The sequence below is a fragment of the Corvus hawaiiensis genome, chromosome 19 (genome assembly GCF_020740725.1).
Source record: "Corvus hawaiiensis isolate bCorHaw1 chromosome 19, bCorHaw1.pri.cur, whole genome shotgun sequence".
Classification (NCBI taxonomy): Eukaryota; Metazoa; Chordata; class Aves; order Passeriformes; family Corvidae; genus Corvus; species Corvus hawaiiensis.
The window spans coordinates 9,079,310-9,106,004 of NC_063231.1; the positions used below are offsets into that span (position 1 = coordinate 9,079,310).

The window sequence follows — 26,695 nt, forward strand, 5'->3', positions numbered from 1 at the left end:
TAACCAATTCTTCCCTGACTCCGGAGATAATTTCCCCAGCAGTTCATTCACCACTGCTTGGGTTAATTGTGGTGCTGATTCTCTACCCCTCCACACAGGTCCAGCCCATGAAATGGCTCAGTGTCTGTCATTTTCTTCAGCAAGGTGCTACTTCTTTTTTGGGTTTTTTAATTTATTTATACCAAGCCAAAAAACCACCTCCACTATTGTTTTTTTTCACAGCTTTTTTTCTTTTTTCCTCCATTGTGGTCGTGTTTGCATAGCAGTGTTGCTTCAGAAAGCTGATCTCAAATGCCACTTTGCTCATTGTGAACCTCCCAGTGCCAGCTCTCAGGGGTTTTGCCGCTTTTTGACTAAACCTGCACCTTGTTCCAAAAATGAAAATGTGATGAAAGGTGATTGATTATGGGCACCTCAGTTTCTAGATAGGTACCTAATTTATTGGTTCTTCCCTAGCTCTTCACCCACCCCTGAGCTGGGCTTTCCCAGGGACAAAGTCAGAACTGGTCCCAGCACCAAGCCTAGCAGAGTTCAAGAAAAGTCTGGGCAATGAGACATGGAATACTCAAGGTCTGAAGTGTTCTTTTCTATTTTCTGATTGGTTTTGAAAAGAAAAACCTCACTTGCAGATTATATAATTAAAGTGGAAAACAGCTATTATGTTGTCTACTGGGATGCTGTTAGGAGCAGTTTATACAGCATTTTGCAAAAAGCTTTGAATCACTATTCAGAAAAAAGCCAAACACAACAAACCATTAAAAGAAACATCCATTTATTTGCAAGATATATGAAACAGGTTTTAATATATGTATGAAAATATCAAGGAACTGTACAAAGCCCCATCACAAACACAATTTATTCAGGTCTGGCCGTGTGAGGACAGCACCTCTTTGCTCACAGGGTGAACCTGCACCAGCCACCCCCCAGTGAGGGGATTTCTCCCTCAGGTCTGGTGCACAGCATTTCATGAGTGATATTCAGAGGGAAATGGGCTATCCTGAGGGGCAGGAGTGTCCTGGCAAGCTGGGATCTTGTCAGAGCATTGTCAGAGAATTTTCCTCTGTGCCTGGCTCTGCTCCAGCTATGCACTCATCAAAGATAAACTGACCCTAATCCTTCAAAAAAATAAACAATTACATCAATAGAGAGAAACTCTCGTCAGCAACCACAAGTCACCCCCATCAATCCTGCCCTGTATCAAGGCAATCCAGCATTCCTTTGTGGAACATTATTGACTTTCCACAGTGGCCCCAACACTACAAAACCAAAACACCCCTGGAGGAGGCCGAGCCCTTCCTCAGCCCAGCTCCCACAGCCACCTGTTCTATAAACTGTTACTAAACCAAATTTAGCCTCTTCTTGCCTGATGTGAGTTTTGATAAATCCCTTTGGTAAGAAGGGGTTTTAGATCAGCCCCACCCGTGCCCAGGTTGGAATGCAGGCATTGGCTTTACCCCAGATGATTTCATCTTGTCTTGTACAGTGTGGAGTCACTGACCTGGAGAAACACATCCTGCTGAGACAGCACATCACAAACATTTTTGCTGTCCCAAGAAGCCACCAGGACTCAATTTTAGTCATCAGTCATGCCAGTAGCTCTGACAGAGGCAGTAAATTAAAATCTAGACTTGATTGTGTTTTTGTGGGACTGTCATGACCTCGGAGCAAGTGAGCCCACACGGATCCAGCACTACACTCATGATGCACCCTGCCACGTTTCTGAAGTTTCTTCAAAACAGATTTCCCTGCTGTAACTCTTGAGTAGTTTTAGCTGCTTGAGCTCTTGGGCAGACCCCGAGGATCCATGAGAGAGCTGGAATCCAGGCCTGTGTGGATCCATTGCAAACTATTGAACAGACCTGTGTGGTCTTCCTGAGCACTTACCAAAGCTCAGATCCAGACCTCCCCATCCATCCCACCTGCCCAGAAAGGGTTATTGGTCAAAGAAACAAGTCCATATGTTGTTGCATTTAGCCCCAAAATGCTGCTTTTTCACACTGAACTGCACACACATGTCCAGGGTACCTGCATTTCGCTACATTTTCTGTACATCACAAAAAAAAAAAAATCAAAAAAAGTAGAAAGAGCCTTGGAAATGAGGTTTTTCTTCACACTGAAGAAGGTAGGTGATAGCAATTTCAGTTCAGCTACTACATCAGCTGGTGAAAGCAGCTCTCAGAGCTGCCTGTAAGGGAAAGGTCAATGTACATATGGTCCCAGCTGGCAGAAGTTTATTCACCTCTGCTGTAGGTGTTGGTTCTGACCAGTGTGCTACGTCTGGAATTGTAGGACATGTCTTCATATACCACATTGGGCTTTTTCTTCTGGAAATATTTCTTCACCTGCAAAACAAAGAAAACAGCCATTCAAAACAGAGCCTGGAAAGACCTCAACTGAGGAGTTGTTTTCCATCTCAGGAGTCCATCTACATCATCTATTGGAAGAGGAAATGTACTTTAAAATTCCTCTCACGACCCTGTGAGGTCTTAGAGGACCAAGTGGAAATTATCAGCTTATTTATTTAACTTTCTTTTAAGTCAGCGTCTGCCTATCTCAGCGCAGGTGCTTTTGCTCACAAGTACAAGTTGAACGCTCTACCCCCCCATGCCTTCATGAAATTACAATGGGTGCTCTGATATATCATAGCTTCACAACAGAATTTCAGCTTTAAGCATCTCCTCTTTCTCTCCCCTCAGGTTTTCAGCTCTTCACAGCACTAAAAGGGTTAATCTCACCCAGGCCTTGCAGCTGGAATGAAGCTTATCGCTGTTGCTCACATGATCTTTGCTGGACAGCAGTGCAGCTTCAGCTGAATCTTGGCTGCACCGGAGAGGGGGAGCCGAGCCGTTCCGGCTGCCCACAGCAGGGATAAGGGGGAGTTCCACGGATGGAACAGGGCCCATTGGCTCCAGGATGGCCGTGGCCCGACCCGGCCTGGCCTGAGCAGGGCCTGAGCCGGGCCCACTGGCCCCCGCACGGAGTCCGCAGCCACCTGTCCCAGCACCAGAAACGAGACAGAGAGGCTCTGCCTCAGAGTTTCCTATTCTTAAGTGTGGATCACAGAGGTGGTCACAACTTTAAGTGGCTTAAAGAATTGTTCATATTCAAACTGGCCAGCTGATAGGTTCTGTCAGGTCCCAGATGAAGCTGTAAGCACCCCTTAGCAAGGACATCACTTCTGGGACTATGCTTGCTAACCCATGACAGAGTCTGATGCAATTTCACTAAAAGTTCCCTCAAGAGTTGGATGGAACCCTAGCTCTGACATAAATAAGGCTCATTCTTAGACTGGTAGCACAAGACACCAGTTCCCACTGGGCTTTGACAGAATTATGTTGCACTACTGGTTTTTAGCAGTGCTGGATCCACACGTGGAGGGATGAGACAGGAGCCTGTGAACCATACACTTCATTTTCAGTAATCTTTATGGAACAGAAGGATTTATCAGAGACAATTCTGGGCACTTTCTGCAGTATATGAATAGAAATAATCCCAGTAAAGGAAAAAAAATGTAAGAAAGGTTTTTTTCTAGAACGGGGCAATTTTTTTTTCTCCTAGTGCTACTTTCAGACATCAGGCTATTTTATGAGTTTTTGTTGCCCTTGTGTCCCCCTCCAAGTGTTCTCTTACATCTCTTACAAGCTTGCTATGTACAGCTCCAGTCCCAATTCACATAAAAAAATTTTAAAAAGCAAGCAAAACAGAACAGCGAGGGGCTTTGTTCCAAGAGACACACACAACACATGGCTGTGTCAACCACACAGCTCACGTGAGGTTTGTTGTCAAAAGATAAACAATACCTCATTGACCAAGGGTTACAGAAATACAAGATACCATGTTAGCTGCCAACAGTTTACAGCTGGAAGATATTAAACAAAGGAAAATAGGAGAGCAATAGGAAGCCACAATTGCTTAGGTTTTTCAGATATTTGCTTGACTCAGTCACTATTTAAAAATAACATCGATTTGCTCCACCAGGCACAGTTTTGCTGTGGTGACAGTGTACTTACATCCACACGGTACAAGGTGCAGCACACCAGGGCACAGAACAGCAGTGCCACCACGGCAATAAGGGCATACAAACCCCAGGAGCTCTTCTTGCATGCCTGCTCCACTTCTGCATGTAAAATTACAGCAGTATTATTATAAATACAAAGAGGCAGAATTTTATTTTTATTCTGAAAAAAAAAATTTTACAGGTTAATCAAAATTTTGGATATCAACAGCTACAGAGCCATGTTTGTCATCCCATTAATATTCTCACTGCCATTTCCTGTGCTCTTCCAGAGGCTGGGGATGGCTGCAGGTGGCAACTGCAGCACTTTACAAAGATGTAGCTTCCCCACCACTGAGCAGAAGTGGACCACACACTCCTAATGGGAGCAGAAAATGTTTTCCTGCAGTGTCGCTGCAACCCTAAGGGCTCTGAATTATCCAAGAGCCAGGTTGGTGAGAGGTACAGACAGAAGCAGGAGGATGCTGTGGTATGAAGCACACTAATTAATAATCACCCCCCTGCTTTTTTGTGCTGTCATTTCCCCCACCTCACTTTACTGAGTTGTTGCCCCAGCTGTGGGTGGTGGCACAGAATGGGACCACAGTTGCCTTTGCAGACTGCAGGAAAATCCTTTGCAACTCTCTGAGGCTTTGTAAACCTTATTTTAGAAAAGCATCAGCAAAGCCCAATGCACAGGGTTAAATTGCACCAGTAACATCAAAATCAAGCACTATGTTGCTGGTTCAGACTTCAGCTTAGCAAATGGGTACAGCACCATCCTGCAGGAAAATAAAAAAACCTCTTTGGAGCACAGAAAAGTAAAACCCCATCTTTGGTGCACATAAAAATCAACTCCCCTCTTGGGAACACAAAAAAACCCAAACCCCCTCTTTGCAGCACGTGCTCACAGAGTGCTCAGTGTGTGACAAGGGTACATGAGAACACCTCTGCTGTGGTCTGTAGTGCTTGAAGCAAGTGCCTGAGGACTTGTTTTGTGGTCCCTGATGTGATCTATTTTTAAACACAAGACTTGCTAGAGGGAATGGTTTCTAAAAGTCATTTATGTCGTGTTAAGGTCAAGGAATTGTTGCTAAAAATACTTATTCATATCCTAAAACTGACAGATTTCACACAGTGAAGTGTTTGTTATCTTATTTTGGCCTTTTTTTCTTTTTCTAAGATGCAGGATTATGGCAAGGTCTGAATACCCCTCTGGTTGTACGAGGCAGGTAGAAACACAGAGTGTTTCTGTGTCCAAGCTCAACAGGGCACAAAGGAGCTTGAGCCCACTCTCCAAATTTACCCAGGTCTGCCTGTCCTGACTGAAGTTCAGAAAGCTTTCTGTCCACTTTTTGCACTACAACACAATAGTTATTTATGATTAAATAAGCAAAAGGGCCATACCTTTAACCAGCACCATGGTGCCACTCGATGAGAGCAGAGGGGAATTTGTCACCTCCTCAGCACAGACATAGTTATCACTGTCATCCTCCTGCAGGTCATGTAGAGTTATCACCGTTCTATTTCCTACCCTTGAATACTCCAAGCGACTCATAAAGGCAAGAGAAACCCTTGATCTGTTGAGCTTTGACCCATGCAGAACTATGGCAGGCTGCACGTGAGTCCTGAGCAAGTAGAACCCCTCAGCTTCAGGTGAGCTTTTCAACACACAGGTGATCCTGACAGACTGGCCTTGCTCAGGGTTGGCATAAAGTGGTGACTGCTCCAGAGCCCTGCTGGATTTAGCTAAAACCAGAGAGATTAGTGGCTATCACATGCTTAACATGGTGCATTTTAACTGGGGAGCAAGGGCAGAGGTCACAGACAGAAAGAACAGACCATAGAAGTTTAGATAAAATGAATTTTTAAACATGCTTTACACACGCTTTGAGAAGAACGATGTATTTTAGTACACCCTGGCATATCTTCCTGCCTCAGGATCTGAAAGTAGGACTGACCAACAGGTTTAGCTGTTTGCAAAGGGTCTGCATCTACCTAAAAAATGACCTATACTGACCTCCTCTAAGGGAATACAGCCTGATCAGCATGTCCTTGAGCCATGCATCATTGTTTGCTTTCTCAAGTGAGATGAAGCCATAGAGGGACCTAGGGGCTACTGGTCTGGATCAAATCATACAGTGTGTGTCCCATCCATGATGAAAACGGTCTATGAGAATGGAGTGGTTATTAATGACTCACTGTCCAGCTGGAAAGACATTCCACTGAGCTCCTCTGAGGACAGGACTTGTTCCTTTTAACATTATCATTAAAGTGGATAAGGGAGTGAGGACAGAATTTATCAAGTTTGTAAAGGGAAGATTGTAAGCATTTCAGAGAAGAGGATCAGAGTCAAAAAGACATATAAAGCAATTTAGTAAAATAATTTGGAGAGACAATACACAATAAAGAAGATGTGATTCATTTGAGAAAACACAGCCAAGAAGTTCAGAAGGAGAAGCCTAAAGGAGGAGATGATAATCCTTCATGGATATAAATTACTATTGCTGATCAGCAATCAATTAGATTTCACATATCTAGGGGACAGGAAAGGAAGAAAGCCCTGTAAGCTTTGGGAAAGATGTTTCAGGTTAGAAGGTCTCATTGGAAGGACGGGTACAAAGAGGAATAAACTGCCCACTGAATAGTGTGGGCTCAACCCTCATCTAATGGGAAAAAAAAAAAAAGACAAAAAAATTGTTCCCCCAAGCAGAAATATCTGCCAAAAGGAGTGCTTCTGCCCATTCATCAACTCCTCACTAACAAGAGAAAAAACCCTTTACCCACTCATGCCCAGCTTGCAGACCCTGCATAGCACCAGCTTCCCAATTATTACCAATTTGTCATTTAAGACGAATTAGTAAAAACAAAAGAGACTTGCGAAAACCACAACCAAAAAAAAAAGCCCCTCTTTGCTCTGCTGGTTGTTTATAAAGGTTTGACAGGTTGTTTTAGAAAGAGCTGTGGGACCTCACTGCTTCCAAACTGCTGCAGCAACCTATGACTCATATGAAAATCTGTAGCTGTGATTAAAAAGTCACAAATTAATGTTCTAGGGTGGTTTGGGGTTTTTTTAGTACCATACTATCTAATGTGTTTTCTTCATTGTTTCAGGGAGAAACACCCACACTTTCCTTCAAATCTGTACATGACCTGAGCAGACATGGAAAAAGTTCTGCCAGACTCGCCCTCCCATTGTGTTTTCTTCCAATCTTTGATTTAAAATATAGATCTGCATTTACTAATTCATGACATAAAAGGTGGAATTGCAATACCTTTGACCACCACTATGGTTGTCTTCCCATATAGGTCTTTGTGACGGTCATTGATTTTAACCATCTCAGAGCATACATAGATTTTGGAATCAGATTCCTGTAACCTCTGCAGGGTTATCCTGAAATTCTCCCCTTCCTTTGAATACTCGGTGCGATTAGCAAAGGCAGGATTGACTTTTGGAGATTCATCCTTGGGAACATATATCACATTGAGATTCTGTCTGATAGCTCTCAAGTACATTCCCACTTGATTTTGTGAATCATTCATTGGACAAGTTATGCTGATGGAGTCTCCTTCCCAAGCACTGATAACATCTGCTGACTGTTCATTTCCTCCACCTAAAAATAAGAAATGCAATTGAAATTGTAGTATCTGAGTTCCTCTTGGTCTGTTCATATCAAAGCAGGTTTCAAAATCAACTCCTCCGTCCACAGAACCTCTCTGTAAGACTGGACCTCAGTTTCCCTGTGCTGGACATGTCATTTCTGGGCTGCCCTGGCACCTGTAGTGCCCTTCATGCCCATTGACCTGAGCAACTCAGCACCTTCCCAAGCTTCAGAGGCCTTGGCAAAAAAGGGGCTGCTGTCCCTCACACAGAAAATGTAGTTCTCTTTTAGATTCCCAGCATGATCCTATTGGTTCTCAAAACACAAACTTCGCTAAACTCAGCCTGATACTTGGAGCTGGTTTCACATCTAACTCAGGAATTTAAAAGTAAGAGAAAGTGGCAGAAAATGGAAGAAAATACATTTTTCTCTTGTCTTTTAAAAGAAGCATTTAAATAACATCAGGGAACTGGATGATACAGAATCTCAGCAAGAGGGCTGCAGAAGGTGTAAGCCCAATCTATTCTAAGAAACAAAGATATATAAATATATAATGAGATCCTTGGAGTTCTCCATTGTCCCCAATATCCAAAGAAACTGAACAGTGAGTACTTGTGCAATGAACAGTGAGAAATAGAGAGATCAGATGGGAAACACCTAAAAGAAGCTACATCATAAACAAGGGAAGAAAAATTAAATAGAGAGCATTGCATGTCTAAGACAAACATAGCTTAGAGAAGGTTGGAAAAAAAGAAAAGAAAATATTGAAATGTAAGAAATATAAGAGCATCAATGTTGTACGTACTGTCCTGGGCAGGGAAGCACGGGAAAAGCAGAAGAAAGAGGGAGGCAGTTGGGAGACACGACATCCACAGCATCTCCAAAGCTCTTTTTAGTTGTTCCCTCAGTCTGACCGATGAGTTAAAGTCCTGAGGAGAGAGTCATAAGCCCCAGGTTGGGCTGCTGTCTTCCAGCTACATGAGCTGTCTACTGAAAAAAGTCAGCAGAGTTTTGCTTTTGCCTTTGTATCACAGTGATTGTGATAGAGGGGGAAGAGCCATGGCTTTGGGAGGTGCATCTGGGGCTCTTCACACTTAAACCACCCCTGGTTTCCTGCTTCTGAGCAACCCCCAGCCCACAGGGCTGCAGTAGAAAGTTGTCTATGGGGAGCACCTACCTCCCCTTGGAAGGCAACTGAGAAAAGGGAGGCTCAAATTTACTCTTCACAGTGACAAAGTCACGCAGTTGTCCCCCGGTTGTGGCCTCCCTGAAATGCAGGGGCTTGGTACAATCAGTTCAGTTTGTCAGGGCTCCCATGGGCTTAGATTGGTGGGTGCAGATGCAAAAGTCTTGGCTTTGTAAGGAGCAAGGTGAGAGGTGCTCCACTGCTTCAGGAAAACGCTCAATTCTTACACAAGCCCTGCACACAAAGCAGCAGATTTGATCTGCATCTTGGCAATGACAACGTGATTAATTCTCAAGCAGGAGGAGCTGGAGTTCCTTCAGCAAACACCAGCCACTCACACCCAGCTTCCCCCCAGATCACACTCGACTCACAAACCAGCCCACCTGAGATCACCGGCAGGAGAAAGAGGATTTGACAGGAAATCTGTAGAGCCCTAACAAGGCCTTTTGATCCTGTTGCTAAAAGGATCTATTTGAGGAAACATCACTACCTGAAACTCTCAGGCTTTTCCTTCTCCCTTAACTTCATTGCAATGCCAAGACAATAAATAATTCCAATCTTTACCAAGACAATAAAGCCTTTTCCACCATAGCAATGTACTCTCTCAAAGTGAAAATTAAACTTGCAGCCCAGAAAGCCAACTGTATTCTACAGGTCTACTTAACAAGCAGAAGGAGCAACAATTTCTAAGAGAACAGATTGTCTCTAAGACAGGAGCACTTAAAGAAGACAGAGTGAGTACCTCACACGTTGTTTGTGTCCAAGGAAGCCTTCAGGCCTCTCCCATTCCCTTCTCCAAGTGCCTGCACAGCCTTTCCCCACCCCAGCTCGTTCAGCTCCTCTTCCAGAGCCCTGAGCAAGAGATGAGAAAGTCACTTGGATCCTGGAGAAAAAGCAGGATACTGGCTCCTTCCTTCTTTAAGATGTAATTAGATGTAATTAGAACCTAATTACATGCATTTGGACTTTAAATTTAGCGTGCAGGTCAGCAATGTCACTGAATGTTGGACACCAGGCAAGTCCATGCTGCTGTGTGGCACACTGCAGTGAGAAAACATGGAAAAAACCAATCGCACTCCCAAAAACTTGCCAGGAACCTGCTCAGAAGTACCTGGGCAGTCACCCTGTCCCTCGAGGTACTGCAGCAGCCATGTGAACCGACAGGATTTGAGATCTGCTCCGCAGTCTGGCACTGCCTGACCCTGCAAGGGCTCCCAGGCTCTGCAAGATCAGGTCCTGTCAGCACAGGGTACAGGTAAGATCTGCTGCTTTCTTCTCCCTGTTTTGGGTGGGGTGTTTTGGGGTGGCAAGGAGGCAGATCAAACTGTCCAAGTAGATTTTAACGCTCAGCAAATGCAGCACGAAGTTACAACAGGAGGGTGACCTGGAGAGTGCCTGACCCTCTCCTTTCCCCTCTTCCTACAATCCTAGATCTCTCCACAGAGCCATAAGATCTTTGCCTCCACTTGGCCACTGTCTTTGACACACAGAACAACCTTTGTTTTTTCTTTACCACCCTGGGCAAGCTGTCCCCCAGCCAGTCACAAGCAGCAGTCCCAGCCCTGGGCTGCCATAGACTGGAGATGGATCTGAGAGCAGCAATGCTTCCCCCCAGCCCACCCTTTCACCAAGCTGCTCTCTCCCCCCCTGGCTCTCAGCACAGTCTTTTTAACAAGGGCTTCACAGGGAGCTTCTGTTCCAAACAAACCTGTGCCAGTCACAGCCACTCGGGATCACTGCACATTCACAGGGACTAAAAGCAGCCCCTGGGAGCAGACATCTCATGGGCTGCTGCTGGCTGGGCTGAGCTGCCCAGCTCACCCCGAGCTGACCCACCACCCATTGCACCCTTCCCTGCCATCTGAAACAACCTGGGATTCCTCCTGGAAAATTAACCTGCTGTTTTGAAAGAAAATCATGTCGGACTTCTGATCAATCAGTTCATAAAGAAACCAAAAGAAGCCCAGTGCATGATGTCATCTCTGAGTGCATGGCACCAGATATCCTCTGACATGCAGATAAGGGAGCAAATATTAGTGCCACTCCCCTGCCTGGAGGCACAGAGGGCTGTGACAGTGACAGCAGTCACACAACCCCAGCCCAAAGTACCTCAGCACACAGCATCTGCCTTAGGAGACAGCAGCCCTTTGCCCCCCGTGAATCCACACCTACCCTTTTTCTCTGGGGCATCATCTGCTGATCCTGGTTCTTCACTGCAAGTAGTCTCAAAGAACAGCCAGAAACTGGGGAAAAGGAAATGCACTGCACTCCCTGTTTGTGAGCTGAATCCTTACCTGTGCAGAACAAGCAGGCAGCCCTGTGCATGCGCTGTTGCACTCCAGCACCCATCTCAGAGACCTCCTTACGGAAACTGGAAGGGCCTGTGCTGGTGCTGTCGGAGCTTTCTGCATCTTTGGCTGCTCTGGGCCCTTGGCACCCCTCAGCTGTGAGATACTCAGCAGAAACCCTTGAACTTACTAGACAAGAATCCAAGTATTTCAGGGAATGGTTATTTACTAACGCCACATCTTTGTCAAATGGACCGCTGCGAGAAAGAGCTGCCCAGCAATTAAATGTTCATTTTCTGAAGCATTCATTGAGCAAGTTATGCTGATGGAGTCTCCTTCCCAAGCACTGATAACTGTTCTCTTGCTTCACCTAAAAAAAAGAAATGCATTGAAATTGTAATATCTGAGTTCCTCTTGGTCTGTTCATACCAAAGCAGGTTTCAAAATCAACTCCTCCGTCCACAGAACCTCTCTGTAAGAGTGGGCCTCAGTTTCCCTGTGCTGGACATGTTATTTCTGGGCTGCCCTGGCACCTGTAGTGCCCTTCATGCCCATTGACCTGAGCAACTCAGCACCTTCCCAAGCTTCAGAGGCCTTGGCAAAAAAGGGGCTGCTGTCCCTCACACAGAAAATGTAGTTCTCTCTTAGATTCCCAGCATGATCCTATTGGTTCTCAAAATACAAACTTCACTAAACTCAGCCTGATACTTGGAGCTGGTTTCACATCTAACTCAGGAATTTAAAAGTAAGAGAAAGTGGCAGAAAATGGAAGAAAATACATTTTTCTCTTGTCTTTTAAAAGAAGCATTTAAATAACATCAGGGAACTGCGTAACGGAGCCTCTCAGGAAAAGGTCTGCAGAAAGTGTAAGTCCAGTCTATCCTAAGAAACAAAGGTAGAGAAATGTATAAGGAGACCCTTGGAGTTCTCCAATGACCCCAACAGCCAAAGAAACTGAACAAGAAGTACTTGTGCAATGAACAGTGAGGAACAGAGGGATCAAATGGGAAATGTGTGTTTAGAGTGAATGTTTGAGATTTCTTAAATCATCCCTGGCAAGGGCATCAACAGGCATCAGAATTGTTATTAAGCAACAGCACAACAAAGTTCATTGGCAAGGTTCACTCTGCTATTTACAAGATGTTTAAGGCAAACAAAATCCAGTTAATCAAAACAGAAATTAACTGACTAGTCTTGTGTGCATGTGTGTTCAGGTACGTGTGACAAAAGGACAGTGAGGGCACTCACTAAAACCTTAACAGCACTCAACAGTACTGAAATTATACCTTAAATGTAACAATTTAGCAAAGGAATAACAGTTAACAGCATTTAACTTTATAACTTAAACTTACTGACAGGCCTAACTTACGTATCTATCTAAGGTACTTAAACATCAAAGAGAGCAGCATTTCTCCCATATTTGCCAGAGCATCTGCACACAGATATAAAGAGTCAGTGCAAGGAACCTGTCAGAAATTCCCCTCAGAGGCAGGGAAATGCTCACTCCAGATCCTTTTGCATCTCCCCAAGGGGTGACAGTTGGGCCTTGACGAGTGGCGGGATCGGCCCAGGATCTGTCGTTGTTTGGGATCCCCCGAGAGCAGCAAACGGGAGAGATCCCGGCTCAGGGAGGCCCCACTCCGAGGGAGGTTCTGGTGGAGCTGCTGCAGCCCAGCAGAGCTCCAAGGGTCTCGTTTTCCACCGCTGTTTGTAGGGCCACAAGAGATGGGCTTTAGTCACAACAACCTTTCATCCTGGCCCCGCTTCAGACTGGCACAACTCCTTTGGAAGTGGGAGAAGAGGGACGTTGTGCCATTCAGGCAAGAAAAATCATTTCCAAGGCTGTTCCTAAAGAAACCAGGAGCTCCTTGGACAGCAGAAGTGCCTGGAGCAGCTGGTGTGTCTGATAAACTCCAGAGGAGCTGAGCCAGGGGCTGCTCATCAAGGCCAAGGCCTAACCAGCATCTCTCAGATCGAAGGGGAGCCTGGAAAAGGAGGGGTTCACCACCACACAACGAGTAGCCAGTGCTTAAGACAGTTTTATTGTGATTATGATGACACCTCAAATGAAACAACAGCTACCAAATGATGGCTTTTGGTGAGTCAGTCCCCTTAGTATCATCTGTCATTTTTTTTTATTTTGTAAGACAAAAGAAGATGATCTTTAAGATCCCCTCCAACACAAACCATTCCATGATCCTCTGATTAAAAATATTCACCTCTATGTGTATATTCAATAGCAAAATGCACTTGCTGAGGACAGACACCGCCTGAAAGCAAGTTCTCACTGCTTTCCCTGAGATGTGGCACCTTTGGTGTGCACCAGCACAACACGGTCCCAGAGGGGCAAAGTGGAACAGTTGGCAGTGATGTCCCCAGATATCACAGTCTGCATAATCACCCGTAGGAAGAAGAGATGTGAAGGAAAGAGTGTTTGAGTGAGACAAAGATCAGTCTGTGACTTGTGTCTCCTGACTGATCTCACTGAGGTGCCCATGTAACCTTTAATCTCAAAATATGCCCAGCTCTCTGGCCCCAACTGCTGTTACAGAGTGAAAATTAAATGTACACATCACTAAACCTGAATACCTCAAGTTAATACAATGTGATCCAAAGAAACCTTGCTCACTTCTTTTACACACCTCTTCTCTGTCAAAAGCTTCCAGCAGTTTTGTTGTGGGAAAAAAAAATGGAAGTGCAATTGTAAGAAAATGCTGCATAAAGAGGAAGAGTCTTTTTCCTCCTTGGTTCATCCACAGTCTGGTCTTTTTACTTTTACTTTTGATTTATTGACTAAACATAACAGTCCTCATGATAAAACAGTTCACAACTGGATCATCAACACCACAGACTCAGTAAATACCTAGAAGCCTTGGAATACCTGGATTGTCATCCCTTCAGGAAGGTTTGATTCCATTCCACCACATTAAAATGGAAAATTTGCATCAAATCAGTTGAGAGCTGAGTAAAAACTGTGAGTTAAAAGTGTGAGTGTGAAGCCCTGAGGGGGAAAAACCCCACCGACCCGTAAGAGCATTGGTCTCCTTTGCCAAACAAAAGGTAAATTTAAGCACAGAGGCCCTTCTATCTTTTTTACAGTAATTATTAAAATTATTTAGATCTTTTACATTAAGAACTTTTCCTTTTAGATTTGACTGTAGCAGAGTTCAAGAGTGAAACATGTGCTACATCCCTTGGGATTTCCTGCTGGAAGTTTCAGCTACAGGTTTATGGGGAACTAAACCATGGAAAAATGATTCAGCAAACATTCACATTGCTTCAGGAATTTGCTTTTCCGCTTGTGCTACCACTGATTTTCACTCAACAGCCCTGATACTAAATTAGATCCAATGCAAAAGCAGAGGATTTATTCCAATCAAGTGGGAATGGGGAATCATTTCAAGATACCAACTACCCAGTGAGGATTCCTGTAGGGCCGTATTCATCACACACTGTCTAAACTTGCCTAATTTGTCAGGAAGATTGATACCAGAGTTCTGTTCAGCCTGGGGGAGGCCAAGGCCTCTGTGATCCAATGCCATTCCTGAGGGAGCTGGACACAGCCTCCCACCCACACCTGCACAGGAACAAACACACAGAGATGTCCTCAGCCTGCAGGTAGGGGCAAAATCAAATGTCTGGTGAAAAGACCAAACCGTTCTAGTTCAATGAACCAGCCACCTGTGCAAAAGGCTTTTGTGAATCCAGAGATGACCTGAGAATTAAAAAATACACACACCTGGGTGCATTTCAGAGCAGTTCACACTTTCAGTCACAGAGAGAATTCAGCTGGTTTCAGCTTTTGCTGCTGAGTCAGCCACACACCCTGGGGTGGCTGCTGTCTGCAGCCAAGCACCAGGAGGGGATGTGGGCTCCTGGTGCTGCTTGTCCTGCTCACAAAGGCCTGGAGCTGGATAAGAGCCTCAATCCTTGGGGAAGGCGTGGATATGGTGAAGGTGCATTTGTGAAAACAGGACTATTTGTGAATACAAGAGCAGGAGTTCTCATGGAAAATCAGTCTGTTTTTCAGGTGGCTGCTGGACATGACAAGAGTGGAGGGTCCTGCTGGCAGAGTGGTATTTCTCTCTCAGGATCCTGTCTGTCTTGCCTAGAAGCTGCAGAAATGAAGGAAAAATATCTGTGAGGCCACCAAAGAAACTGTAGATTCCAGTTAGAATTATAATCCAAATACCTGTGTTTGGACTTGGAAACCTGGAGTGTGAAGTCCTCCAGGCAACCCCCCTCTCCCATCTGCTACTGGGCCACCTCTTGCTCCACAAGGGGGGCAGCTTCATGGCCATGAACGTGGGTTGAAGGCTCTGCTGAGACCCTGCCCTGGTGCTGTGACCCTTCAGCCTTAGAGGGGCTATAGGAAAGACCTGAGACATCACTGGATGTTGCACCCCAGGGTAGGGCCTCAGGGCAGTCACCAGTGGTAAATTTTTTTTACCCCTCACACCCATATATCCATTAATCTTTTGATGTAACAACAACAGGGAGACTGGTTGTGTGTTGTCTTTGCTGGGCTTTGCAAGCTTGTGCAACTCCTCCTGAAACAAATTCAGACTTGGAAAATTAATCCTTTGACTCTCAGAAAGAAACAACCAACGTCACTTCCTAGGGGATGGACTAAGTAACAGAGGAGTCTCAGCCTCGGGCACACACGGTGCCAAAAACACTGGAGCCACATGGACACAGGATCGAGGGGGAAACCGTATGGCAGAGTCACGGGGTGTCTGTAGAAGTCTCCACAGAGCCCATTCCAGCTCTTTCCATGCATATTGGTTTGCAAAACAAACTTCCCCTTTGGATGCATTTAGGGAAGTATTCTTTCTTAAATGAAAGCTGGCTCTCCAGTGGGCAGGGCTGAGAGAGGGAACCACTTTCCTGAGGGCCCTGCCAGCCCATCCCTGGATGTCCATCAGTCTCCTGGCTGGGACACGTCTCTGCCAGGGAAGCTGCACAGCAATGCTGCAGTCTGGGACTGCTCCAAGGAACAGGATCCATGGAGGGAAGGCTGAGCCCTGCAGTCAACTTGGCCCTGCCAGCACTTCCCCCTCGTTTCAGGAGGGAGCAGTGAGGAAATTCCTTCTGTGCTTATTTTTTATAACAAAGCCACCAGATGGGCACTATCACAGCAGCCGTGGGAGGGGAGTTCATTCCAGCTGCTGGCCCAGTGAAGATCCTTAAGAACTGCATGAACAACACACTGGAGAGGAGATCCAGGAGGAAAACCCTTTATGCTTTTTCCACTGCCAGGTGTGGCACCCACAGGGAACACACAATTTGCCAGACTGTACCTTGGCCGCGCCGGTGCCAAAAGTAGCAATACATGGTGCACATTCCTGTGAGAAACGCAAGGAAGGCAACTGTGAACAAGATGCCAAAGTTGTTCATTTGGCTGGTGGGATATTCAGGATTACCTGCAGAGAAGAAGAAAAGAGAGAATCCAAGTGAAGCAAGCAGGAGTGCCAAGCCATGAGCTGCCTCATAAGCACCACACAAAGGAACTTTGTGCTGTGCAATGCACCCAACAACAGCTGATACAGAGAGAAGGACCTGGTGAAGGACACAACAATGAGCCTCTGGCTTGGGATATCTTCAAGAAGGTACCTGCCACAATGCTGACTTTATCAACATTCAAAGCCAATTCTTGACACCCCACCACAACAGATACCTTTTAGCATCAATCTCATCTCAAATAACGAACAACAAGGTGCATGAGACCCATCCTTGATGAAGGGTTCAAGGGCCAATGAGGAAATCCCCTTTGACTGGTTTTTAAAGATCTGTTTGTCCATGACCTGGGGAAGACAACAGGGATTTCTACCATGAAAGAAATTTGAACATAAAAATGCCTGTATGTGACAAATGCCCTCTGAAGGCAAAGTCTCACTTGTCACTTACTGGTAAGGGGAATTCTTGGGAATTTGTTGCACACCCATCATGTACCCCCTTCCCTCAGCATCCCTGTGTTCAGAACATCTGCCACCCATGTAAAACTCTGTTCACGTGCAGCTCTCTGGACAAACCCCTCTCAAAGCAAAAGGCAAACCAACACGTGAAGAGATTGATCTAGAATTCCCTCACCAGGGATGTCATCTGTTGGGTTTCTGGTTTCTGCAGGTTTCATTTCAGGGTAGCACTTCAGGGCAGGGTTGTGTTTCCAGACATCTGTCTCTGCTTCACAGCAAATTTTATTCTCCTCAGTACTGATGTTACCTCTTCCATTTTCTGAGAAAGATGAAAGGTAAAAGAAGTTTTGATTATAAATATGGATCATGTAGATCTTCAATGAAAGGTTTAAAATGTTGAAGAATTGAATAGATTTAAAAAGTGAATCATGTAGCACAAAAGTTGAAGATTGCTAGGATTGCTACAAATTGGAGATGTTTCATTCCCCAACAATTCACATCAACCATTGTCATTAGATTTCCTTCTTACTAAAGTTGATGAATTGTTCTGGGAATCAAGAATGGAAATATTTGAAGATGGTAAGAAACTTTTCACATTTAATTAAGAATAATAATAAAAAAAAAAATCTGTAAAAATCTTATCATCACCTTTATGCAATAAAAATATATTCAAAACATAACTATTACAAAATTTTGCAGCTTCCTTTTATCCACAGGAACCAAAGAAGAGGAACAAACAAGTCCAGTAGCTGAGTAAATCTCTAAGACCCTGGAGTGCATCTCCTACCAACCCTGCATCCCACTGGGCCATAATATAACTTATTCTTCTTCTAAGATAATCTGGAAAACTCCTTCCTATCTTCACCTACACATCCACCCCTTCCCCTCTCAAGGGATACAGGCATCCCTGTCAGCAGCAATTTCCAGATTTCACTGTGGATGTTTTAGTGTCACCCAAGTTTTACACAGTAGTGACAGCATGTAGATATTTTACAGTGGTGAGCATAAATACAGGAGAGGAATTGATTCTGGTGGCCAGAAATTAAATACACGAGGAATTCTTAGGCTGAACAAAGGCATACAAAGGCTGAGAATTAAAATTAGAAAGGATGCTCTAAGTCCAACAGCAGAGGTGACAAAAGCTGCTCTCAGAGAACCAACTACAGCCAGAAATGTCACTGACTTGGATGGAGCTCAACTAAGTTACACCTCTGCAAGTTTTGCCTCCTGGAGCCATTTGCTCCATGCACTGACAGGTGTTTGAACCTCTGATTTTGGCAGTTTTGTGGGGAAGCTGGAAAGATGCTCCTGGGTGTTTATTGAATTGGACAGAAGAGCAGCACAAAGCAGCTCTTGAGGCTGGACCTGGGTCTGGCTGTGTTCTGGCAGAAGTGGGATTCACACACTGCAAAGTGGCACAGAATTTCACCTTGGGAATTGCTGTTGCAAAAAAACAACAACAACAAAAGTACCTTTATAAATCATAGAGTAACGTGCTTATCTGTATCTCTCCCAGTGTAGTTGTAAGCAGTGTGTGACCTGAGAGAACTGAGCTGACTTTTGTGAATTACTTTATGACTTCTTTTCACAGAAGTTAGCTCACTTGATGCCATGATGATTTTTTGCCTTTTCTTTTATATCCCTTTTATACCTTTCTACAACTTCTGTATTCTTAGTCCTTTTTGCCTACATTCTTGGACTTGTTTGTTAAGCTAGGAGACAAAACTCCTTAGAAGCTTCGTAGTTAGGGATGAGTGGGCCCAGACCCCAAGGTCCTCTCCAGAACACATTCTGTAAACTGAGATAGAACCATCCAGGGGAAGGCTCCTTGGGGAGGGGGGCTCATTCCAGCCTCTCATTGGGGAATCTTTGATAGATCTGCTAATTAGTAACACCTATAATGTTATACCTGATCTTTTGGGGGTGGGCATTGTGGGGTGCATGGAGGTGCATTCGACCTGGGCGTAGTACACCTAGGGATCTTTAAAGTAAATACCAAGGTAAAATCCTTTTTTCTTTCTAACCCTGTTTGACTCTTGATTTTAAGACCAGGAAAAGGCATCAACTCATAAAACTCACTGTCAGCTCAAATACAGAAGAGTTCAGTTTCCTACCCACAAAGATGTTTTCCATCAGTTAATAACCAGGCTCCCAGCAAAGCATACCTTTAGAATTCAAGATCCCACATGAGTGTCCTGCTCCCCCAGATTTTTCCCAGACGATGCCAAAAATTCCTTCAGGAAAAGACTTTTCTTGCTTAAAGCACGCAAGGATGCGTGTTTCGGTGGTCACTATCTCAATGACTCCATTTGAAAATGACATGGTTTGTGTTTCAGCGATTTTTTCAAAGTTTTCAAAACTGATTGCCCTAGCTTGGCATGTGCTGCTCTCACAGTCCTTACAGTGGTAGACTGTCACAATTGTGTTGCCAGAGGAAGAGTCCTTTGTTCCCTTGGCAGGATCATCACTGGACATGGCAATATCTAAATCGGAAAAAACAAAGAAAAAAACATTTTCTACCAGTTTTCTCCCCAGAGGCTTAATGTCAGAGAACAGGATGAGTTTTGGTGGAAAAGCCCAGTCCCGGCTTAGGAGACACTGTCTGCCAATGCATACATTTTATACAGTATTGGGGCCGGTGCCCAGATAATTTCTGGGGGAGCAATACCATAGAATTCCCCCACAGCTTCCACTGTTTTTTTTAACTGGGAAGCTGGCAGCTTGGGAAGTGAGTTGAAAGACATTCTTCTTGCTGAGCTCATCTATTCTTGTTCTCTTTCCTTCCCAAGCTCCTTGGCACAATCCCCCGCCTAGGTGTCCCTCCAACACACTGCCAGATCCCAAGACCACTGAAGTTCAGAGCTGAGCTGCCAGACTGCCCACTCTGGGCGCAGTGTCCCAGGTTTCCTCTCAGACTCTCCTGGGAAAGGGTCAGTCCTGTGGGAGAGGACTCGCCTCATCTGATATCAGACAGACCCAAACAGACACCCCTCCCAAAAGAGGTAACTGTGACAGGCCAAACACATCAGCCTTCAGCTCCTTAATTTCTCTTCTCACCTCAGAGGTTTTGTGGTCTTGGTTTTAACTGGGCACAGCTGAGCTTTCTCCTAACAGTTCAGAGGTTATGAGCTACTGCTGTGCAGGGAAAAGCACCGAGGTCAAACACAGAGACTCACTTGGACGGGGAGCAGCAAGAGCCAGGAGCAGGAAACCCAAGTGCAGGATGTGGGGAGAGTCCATGGGGATGCCTGGGGGCTCAGCTCCAGCGGGGCTGGAGCTCTCCCAGATCCTCCCAGTGCCAGGGCAGGCTCAGCAGGCTCCTCCCTCAGTCTTCTCCCTGTTGGGACATTAAAGGCACTTCTTAGCACCCTCTGTCTCTGTTCTCTTTGTCCAGACAAAAAGAAAACAGCTCCCAGGCCAAGTGCCGGACAGCTGCTTCCAGCCCAGGCCACCACGATGGGAGCAAGGCAGAGGAACCCTCACACTGCTCAGCTGCTACTGCACTCTGCAAGGGCCAAGCTCACACCCCTTTCCACCTCTGGCTCAACCACAGCAGTAGGAGACACAAGGTCTTTCTGCAGGGAGAGGGGAAATCCCTCCTGAGCCTGTTGGGCGGGTGCCCAGATCCTCGGGGCTCCTCAAGGCAATGGCCCTGCACATACCCCTCAGTAAGAGCAGCAAATAACAGCTTGAATTGTCGTCACTTCCAAAACACACCAAAAAATTAACTAAGGAAGATAAATTATGCTGACTGAATGTTTCACTTGGCCTAAGATGAAATATTTATTGTCAAATCAAATTATATTTTTAATTTAGGAGATCTGATGGGAACCAGCTGTTCAAGTCAAATGAACAAACAAACAATAACTTGATATTTCTTTTCAAAACATCCTCAGATTTTGTCAGAAGTTCATCGTCAACCATTTAAATAAAACTGCCACGACTTTGTGATGTATGTTTTAGTAAAATACTTGCCAAATAAGAAAAAACTATAGAAAATTCGTCTAACTTTCCTCACCAGACTAGCCCTGGAAAATGCAAACTGCTTTGTTCTTGGGAGCTTTTCATCAAAAGCTTTCACTAAAACTACTTTTTTGCTGTCACTACCTGAGAGGCACCTTGAGGAGATTTCCAAATTAATTGTGCACTAATTCCTAGTTCTACCTTCAGCAGAAGTTAATAAATGCTTATCTGTCATGGTCTGTGCTTGTGGTGGCTGGTGAACATACATTACAAGGGACAGAGAGACAGTAAGACAAGTCCCTAGTACCCCAAGAACCACTTCATGTTAGGGTGACCAGAAAGGCTTCTCCCAGGATGCTTGTTCTGTTCTGTTAGTCTATCCCAGTTTGGATTCCCCGGTTGGCTGTCAGCCTCTACCCCTCATCACCCCCCCCAGAGCTCCCCATTGGTTCCCCGTTCCCTGGTCCTGCCTTTTCCCTACCCCGGATAAAACTGTGAGCTTTGGGATCACGTTCATGTTTGCCCCTGTAACCTTCAGCAGTGTAGCAGCAGTAAATGCTCCTGCCAGAACCCATGCAAATGCCCCTCTTGACCCTTTGCTACTGACTATAATACTGAACCCACCTGTGTTTCTGTGGGTGGATGTGGGACCCCATGGAGCGAAGCAGGAAGAGTATTAGTGCTGATCTAGATCCGTTGAGAGTTCCACCCCATTTCCCAGAAATAGGTCATCTAGGAGAAACACAACCTGCAGGACACGCCCTCTCTGGCTGCCTACAAGTACAGAGCCAGTTCTTGAGACCAGCTGCAAAATTTCCCATGGAATAAAACCAGGGACACCTCAGGCTCTCGTCACCCCTATGCAAGATGCAAATCCAGGGAATGCTGGACAGAGCCGGCCTCCTGGCACTGCTACACACGCACCCTCCGAGGAGTGATCCATCCTCTTCCACCACCACGTGAGGGAACTGTTTGTGCACAGAGCTCCTGCTCACCTGGACAGTCCTGCAAGGATTTCCTCTGGCCCCACCAAGTATTAACAACAATCTCTTCTCATCCTCTTTCTGTACATGGAAAAATTGGTCCTTTTGATTTTTTTTTCGGATCATTCATATTTCACACATTACTTTATCCCATTTCCTGATTTGCAAAGCACAGTTAACAATTCCCATCTGTCCTATCCTGCAGATGACTAGAATTCCAAGGGACTGACATCAGTTTTGGAATCACAGAACCATAAGTTTGGAAAAGACGCTCAAGACCATCGAGTCCAGCTGTTAACACAGCACTGCCAAACTCACCACTAAGTCATGTCCCTAAGTGCCACTTCCTCTTGTCTTTTAAATCCCTCCAGGGGATTTCTACCCCAGAGCATGTTTGCTGCACAGAACAGCTGCAGCACATCTGGCAGGGTTATCTGACCAGAGGTTAAGATTTAGGTTTTGCCTAGTAGTTTTCAGCCTGAGGTCTGTATCTTCTATCCTCATTCATTTAGTCTTCCCTCTTGTGGTCTTCCTGCCCCTCTCCTCATTCTGCTCAAAGGACATCTCCCTTCCTCTTCTCTCTGGTGACATTCTCTGCTTCTCCTCTTCTTCTCTTCAGTTTCAAAAACCAGAACACCATCCACCAAATCTCCCTTCCCTCCCACTGATTTGTCCTAAAATCTGGAGACTCTCCAGCTATCTTGGCCACTTCCCTGCCATCAGTTTTAAATTTACTTCAATAAAGCACTCAGATCTAAGGGGAAACACATTCTTTGGACAGAAAATATTTTTCATCCAGTTTTTTCACCTGCTTCCCTTTCTTTTCAAAGTAAGACAAAACTTCACTTTTCAGAGCTACCAGAGCTGTCTGCAGAGCTGTAACAGAGCAAAGGCAGACCGTAAAAGCAGATCAGCTGCAAGAAGTAGGAGAATAAGGGAACAAGCAGGAGGAGCTGGAGTTCCTTCAGCAAACACCAGCCACTCACACCCAGCTTTCCCCCAGGGCAGACCTGACTCACAAACCAGCCCACCTGAGATCACTGGCAGGAGAAAGAGGATTTGAGAGGAAAACTGTAGAGCCTTAACAAGGTCCTTTGGTTTTGTTTGCAAAAGGATCTATTTGAGGAGACATCACTACCTGAAACTTTCAGCCTCTTCCCATGGCATTGTAACAAACACAAGACAATAAATAATTCCAGTGTTTGCCAAGACAAGAAGAAAATTCAATCTCCAAAGCAATGGCATCACTTCCAGCAGCTCCAAGTGAAAAGCTAATGACCTGCAATACCCTGATACATGTTTTGTTCTACAAGTTAAGCCAGCTCACTGCCTTTCCAATGGGTATCCTTAGGCTTTCTGCCTCTGGCACAGCTTCAGTGAGCACTCTCAAAGGGACCAGAGCAGAGTTCCCCCAACACCCCCACAGGAGCCAGGAGAGCAGAGCTGCTGTCCCAGGGTTTAGATGTCCTTCTTTCTCCAACCAACCATTAAGCACAGTCACGGACACACAAAATCCAGCACTCTTCTCCAGCTGTAAACACTATTTCCCCACCCCTTTTCCCTCTTCCAGCCTCACACCCTGGGATCTATAGCTTTAGGAGTGTTATAAACATATATTATAATATTGGCTTCTCGCAAAGTATAAAGGTAGATACATTTCTAACATTAGTTAGAAATGCTTTTTGCTGTGTGGATGTAGTTTTCTCTCTTTTTAGCAAGAATGTTAGCAAGTGTGAACAAGTCAGAGAACCTCCAAGCGAGCAGAGGATGAGGCCCAAGAAGCTGCTGATCAACACTTTGTCCAGGGAACAAAAGGGCCCAAAGGCTGCTCCGCCCGGAGAACGGGCGGCCAGGAGGGTCCGAGAGCTGCTATCACCGCTCTGCCCGGGGGGCAAAGAGGCCAAAGCTGCAATCAGCCCTGACTGACTGGAGAATTGAGAGATCCACCCTACTATCAACTCTCACCTGGCGAGCCCAACCCCAAGAATCAAGAGAAATAAAACTGCAAGGCAGAAGAACACGCATGCTTTAAAAAGGCGGAACCAAGCAGTGGCCATGCAGAACAGCTCCGGGAAAAGTTTGAATATGCCTAAAGAACAGACAGTAAAAATGGTATAAAAAGGACTCACCTCGAGCATCAGGGGTGCTCTTCGCAGAGTGCCAAGGCACCCGGCTGGTACTTCTTTGCTTTATTTAATGTGTCTCTTATTGTCTTTATATTAAACCCCTTAAATTCTCACAAGAAAGTGAACCTCGTTTTTCACAGGAGCATTTTAGTCTGTGGGTTTTTGTTGGGGTCCCTCCCCTGCCGTGTAGCCCTGGGAGAGGGGCCCTGAGGGCACAGGCACGGGGCTTCCCTGTCCCTGCTCAGCCTCGTTCCCATTGGTTGGTTTGTGTTCCCTGCGCGGGCAGAAGGACCCTTGGTCCCGTGACTGGAACAGTTCCTCAGCAGAGCTCCGGCCATGCGGCTGGAGAAATAAACATCTCTGAAACAGCTAGCAAGAATCTGTCTGTCCTTATATATTTCCTTTCCACGGGACTCCTGGTTTGATATATGCGTGTTGCAGGATCCCCACTGCAACAGGTTTTATGGTCAGAACCAGCTTGGTGGAACAAAACACCACAATCTCTAAAAGATTTACCTGGTACCCTGAGGGTCCCACCAAGAAGACATAAGTTGCAGTCACTTTGGAGAAAATACTACTACTGAAGGAAGTACAACAGCAACAGAATAAAACCCAAGGAACTTCAAAAGATCCTACAGATTTTTTTTTTTTTTCTGCTCTAAGTTCTTTCCCAGAAAAGAAGAAGAGTTTATGTAAGAGATCATTTTGGTATCACTTTCATTATACTTTGCCCTCACTGGTCTGCTCTATGCCACTCTCAACAAGCCTTTGCAATAAAAAAAAATAAAACAGAATCATGGAAAGGGACAAAGAGCCTCTTTCCTAAGTGAGTATACGAGTGCAGTTTGCATCCACAGCTCCAACTAGCCCCTGCAGAGAGAGCAACCAGCAGGACATTGTGGTTGAGCTGAGAAATCTCTGCAAAAAATCCCAAGTTTAAAGCACACTTTGGCTTCCCACCACCTGCTCTGAAATAAATTTTCCACAGCAACCAATAGAAAACATTGCTAACATTTTCATTTCTCCTGCAGTACATTAAGTAGAATGAAGTTTTTCACTGGTTTAACTTCTCTGTTTTAAAACCACTGTCCTTAGGTACTAATGCTTTATGTTTGGATTCTGTTTTGTTTCATTCTGAACCCAAGGTTCCACCAGGTTGGATTGTTCATGAGTCAGGTTGGACCTGGGGAAATGCACAGTCAGCTCCAGCTTGGGTGGAAGCTTCTCCTCGGAAAGGAGGAAAGCTGCAAGGATTTCTCCTGCAACCCTTCTGACAAATTCTCCCTTATTTGCAAACATGACAGGATGGCACTTGCAGAAAAGAAGATATTAGCAAGACATGTTAAGGAGCTAGGAGGGGAAAAAAAAAAAAGATTAATGGATATGGGAGAAATTAGTCAGGAATTACATAAACAGGAAAATGCTGTTAATCCATTTATTCTATTATTTCTGTGGTCACTCACACTTGAGGAAGCTGTTGTGTTTCTGCATTCACACAGTGTGAGTTCACACAGAGCTCTCTGGAGGTTGCCAGGCTGGGCTACAGATGTGGTATAACTTAGTTACAAAGCACCAGTAACGCACGTTCCTCCTTACGGAGAACGCGTGCAGCACAATAATCATTTCCCTCCTGCCACAGACATTTCAGTGCCTGCTTCTCAAAGTCTACTTAAAAACTAGAAAGCAAGAATTTTTAAGAGAACAGACTGGCTGGAAGACAGGGCCCTCTAAAGAAGAAGGCAGTGTGAGTACCTCAAAAGCTGTTTGTGTCCAAGGAAGCCTTCATGTCTCTTCCCTTCCCTTCTCCAAGTGCCTGCACAGCCTTTCCAAATCCCAATTTATTCAGCTCCTCTTCCAGACAGAAATGCAGAAGCCACTAGGATCTCAGAGAAAAAGACAATTTACTTGGCTCCTCCCATCCTTAAAGCACACAGATATCACACACAACTGGATTTTCACTTTCTCTTCTGGAGCACAAGTCAGCAGTGCCACAGAACAATGCAAACAAGGCAAGTTCCTGCTGCTGTGTGGTAACTGCAGAATCTGCAGTTGGAAAACATGGAAAAACCAATCACACTCCCAAAAACTTCCCAGCAACTTACTCAGAAGTACCTGGGCAGTCACCCTGTCCCTCGAGGTACTGCAGCAGCCATGTGAACCGACAGGATTTGAGATCTGCTCCGCAGTCTGGCACTGCCTGACCCTGCAAGGGCTCCCAGGCTCTGCAAGATCAGGTCCTGTCAGCACAGGGTACAGGTAAGATCTGCTGCTTTCTTCTCCCTGTTTTGGGTGGGGTGTTTTGGGGTGGCAAGGAGGCAGATCAAGCTGTCCAAGTAGATTTTAACGCTCAGCAAATGCAGCACGAAGTTACAACAACCCTCTCCTTTCCCCTCTTCCTACAATCCCAGATCTCTCCACAGAGCCATAAGATCTTTGCCTCCCCTTGGCCACTGCCTTTGACACACAGAACAACCTTTGTTTTTTCTTTACCACCCTGGGCAAGCTGTCCCCCAGCCAGTCACAAGCAGCAGTCCCAGCCCTGGGCTGCCATAGACTGGAGCTGGATCTGAGAGCAGCAATGCTTCCCCCCAGGCCACAGGTCACCCTTTCACCAAGCTGGTGTTTTATTGCATTTGAC

General features: G+C 45.4%; 1 protein-coding gene across 6 annotated transcripts; it reads right to left on the reverse strand.

Moving 5' to 3' along the window:
- Positions 1 to 755: 755 nt before the first annotated feature.
- Positions 756 to 26,620, reverse strand: LOC125335819 (T-cell antigen CD7-like). Of its 6 annotated transcripts, none has more exons than XM_048323727.1 (14): positions 26,170 to 26,620; positions 25,810 to 25,940; positions 20,162 to 20,322; positions 19,151 to 19,468; positions 17,161 to 17,304; positions 16,371 to 16,493; positions 14,810 to 15,185; positions 9,894 to 11,440; positions 9,525 to 9,634; positions 8,402 to 8,525; positions 7,270 to 7,608; positions 5,402 to 5,743; positions 4,011 to 4,117; positions 756 to 2,342 (listed from the first exon to the last, which is right to left on the reverse strand). In XM_048323727.1, the coding sequence occupies exons 10-14, from the start codon at positions 8,472 to 8,474 to the stop codon at positions 2,232 to 2,234; spliced, it is 972 nt and encodes a 323-aa protein (XP_048179684.1). In that variant the 5' UTR covers positions 8,475 to 8,525; positions 9,525 to 9,634; positions 9,894 to 11,440; positions 14,810 to 15,185; positions 16,371 to 16,493; positions 17,161 to 17,304; positions 19,151 to 19,468; positions 20,162 to 20,322; positions 25,810 to 25,940; positions 26,170 to 26,620; the 3' UTR covers positions 756 to 2,231. The 6 variants fall into 6 exon arrangements, 4 of the variants coding, with proteins under 4 accessions (XP_048179684.1, XP_048179683.1, XP_048179682.1 ...); XM_048323726.1 differs by having other exon boundaries at positions 9,729 to 11,440; XM_048323725.1 differs by having other exon boundaries at positions 9,525 to 11,440.
- Positions 26,621 to 26,695: the final 75 nt, after the last annotated feature.

Excerpts from the sequence above, each read along its gene's own strand:
- LOC125335819 (XM_048323728.1), bottom strand. The coding sequence starts at position 8,474 with ATGCTGTGGATGTCGTGTCTCCCAACTGCCTCCCTCTTTCTTCTGCTT. Across the intron at positions 5,744-7,269 it reads AACCATAGTGGTGGTCAAAG|CTAAATCCAGCAGGGCTCTG; the intron begins GTATTGCAATTC and ends CTCTGGTTTTAG. Across the intron at positions 4,118-5,401 it reads CACCATGGTGCTGGTTAAAG|AAGTGGAGCAGGCATGCAAG; the intron begins GTATGGCCCTTT and ends TTTTACATGCAG.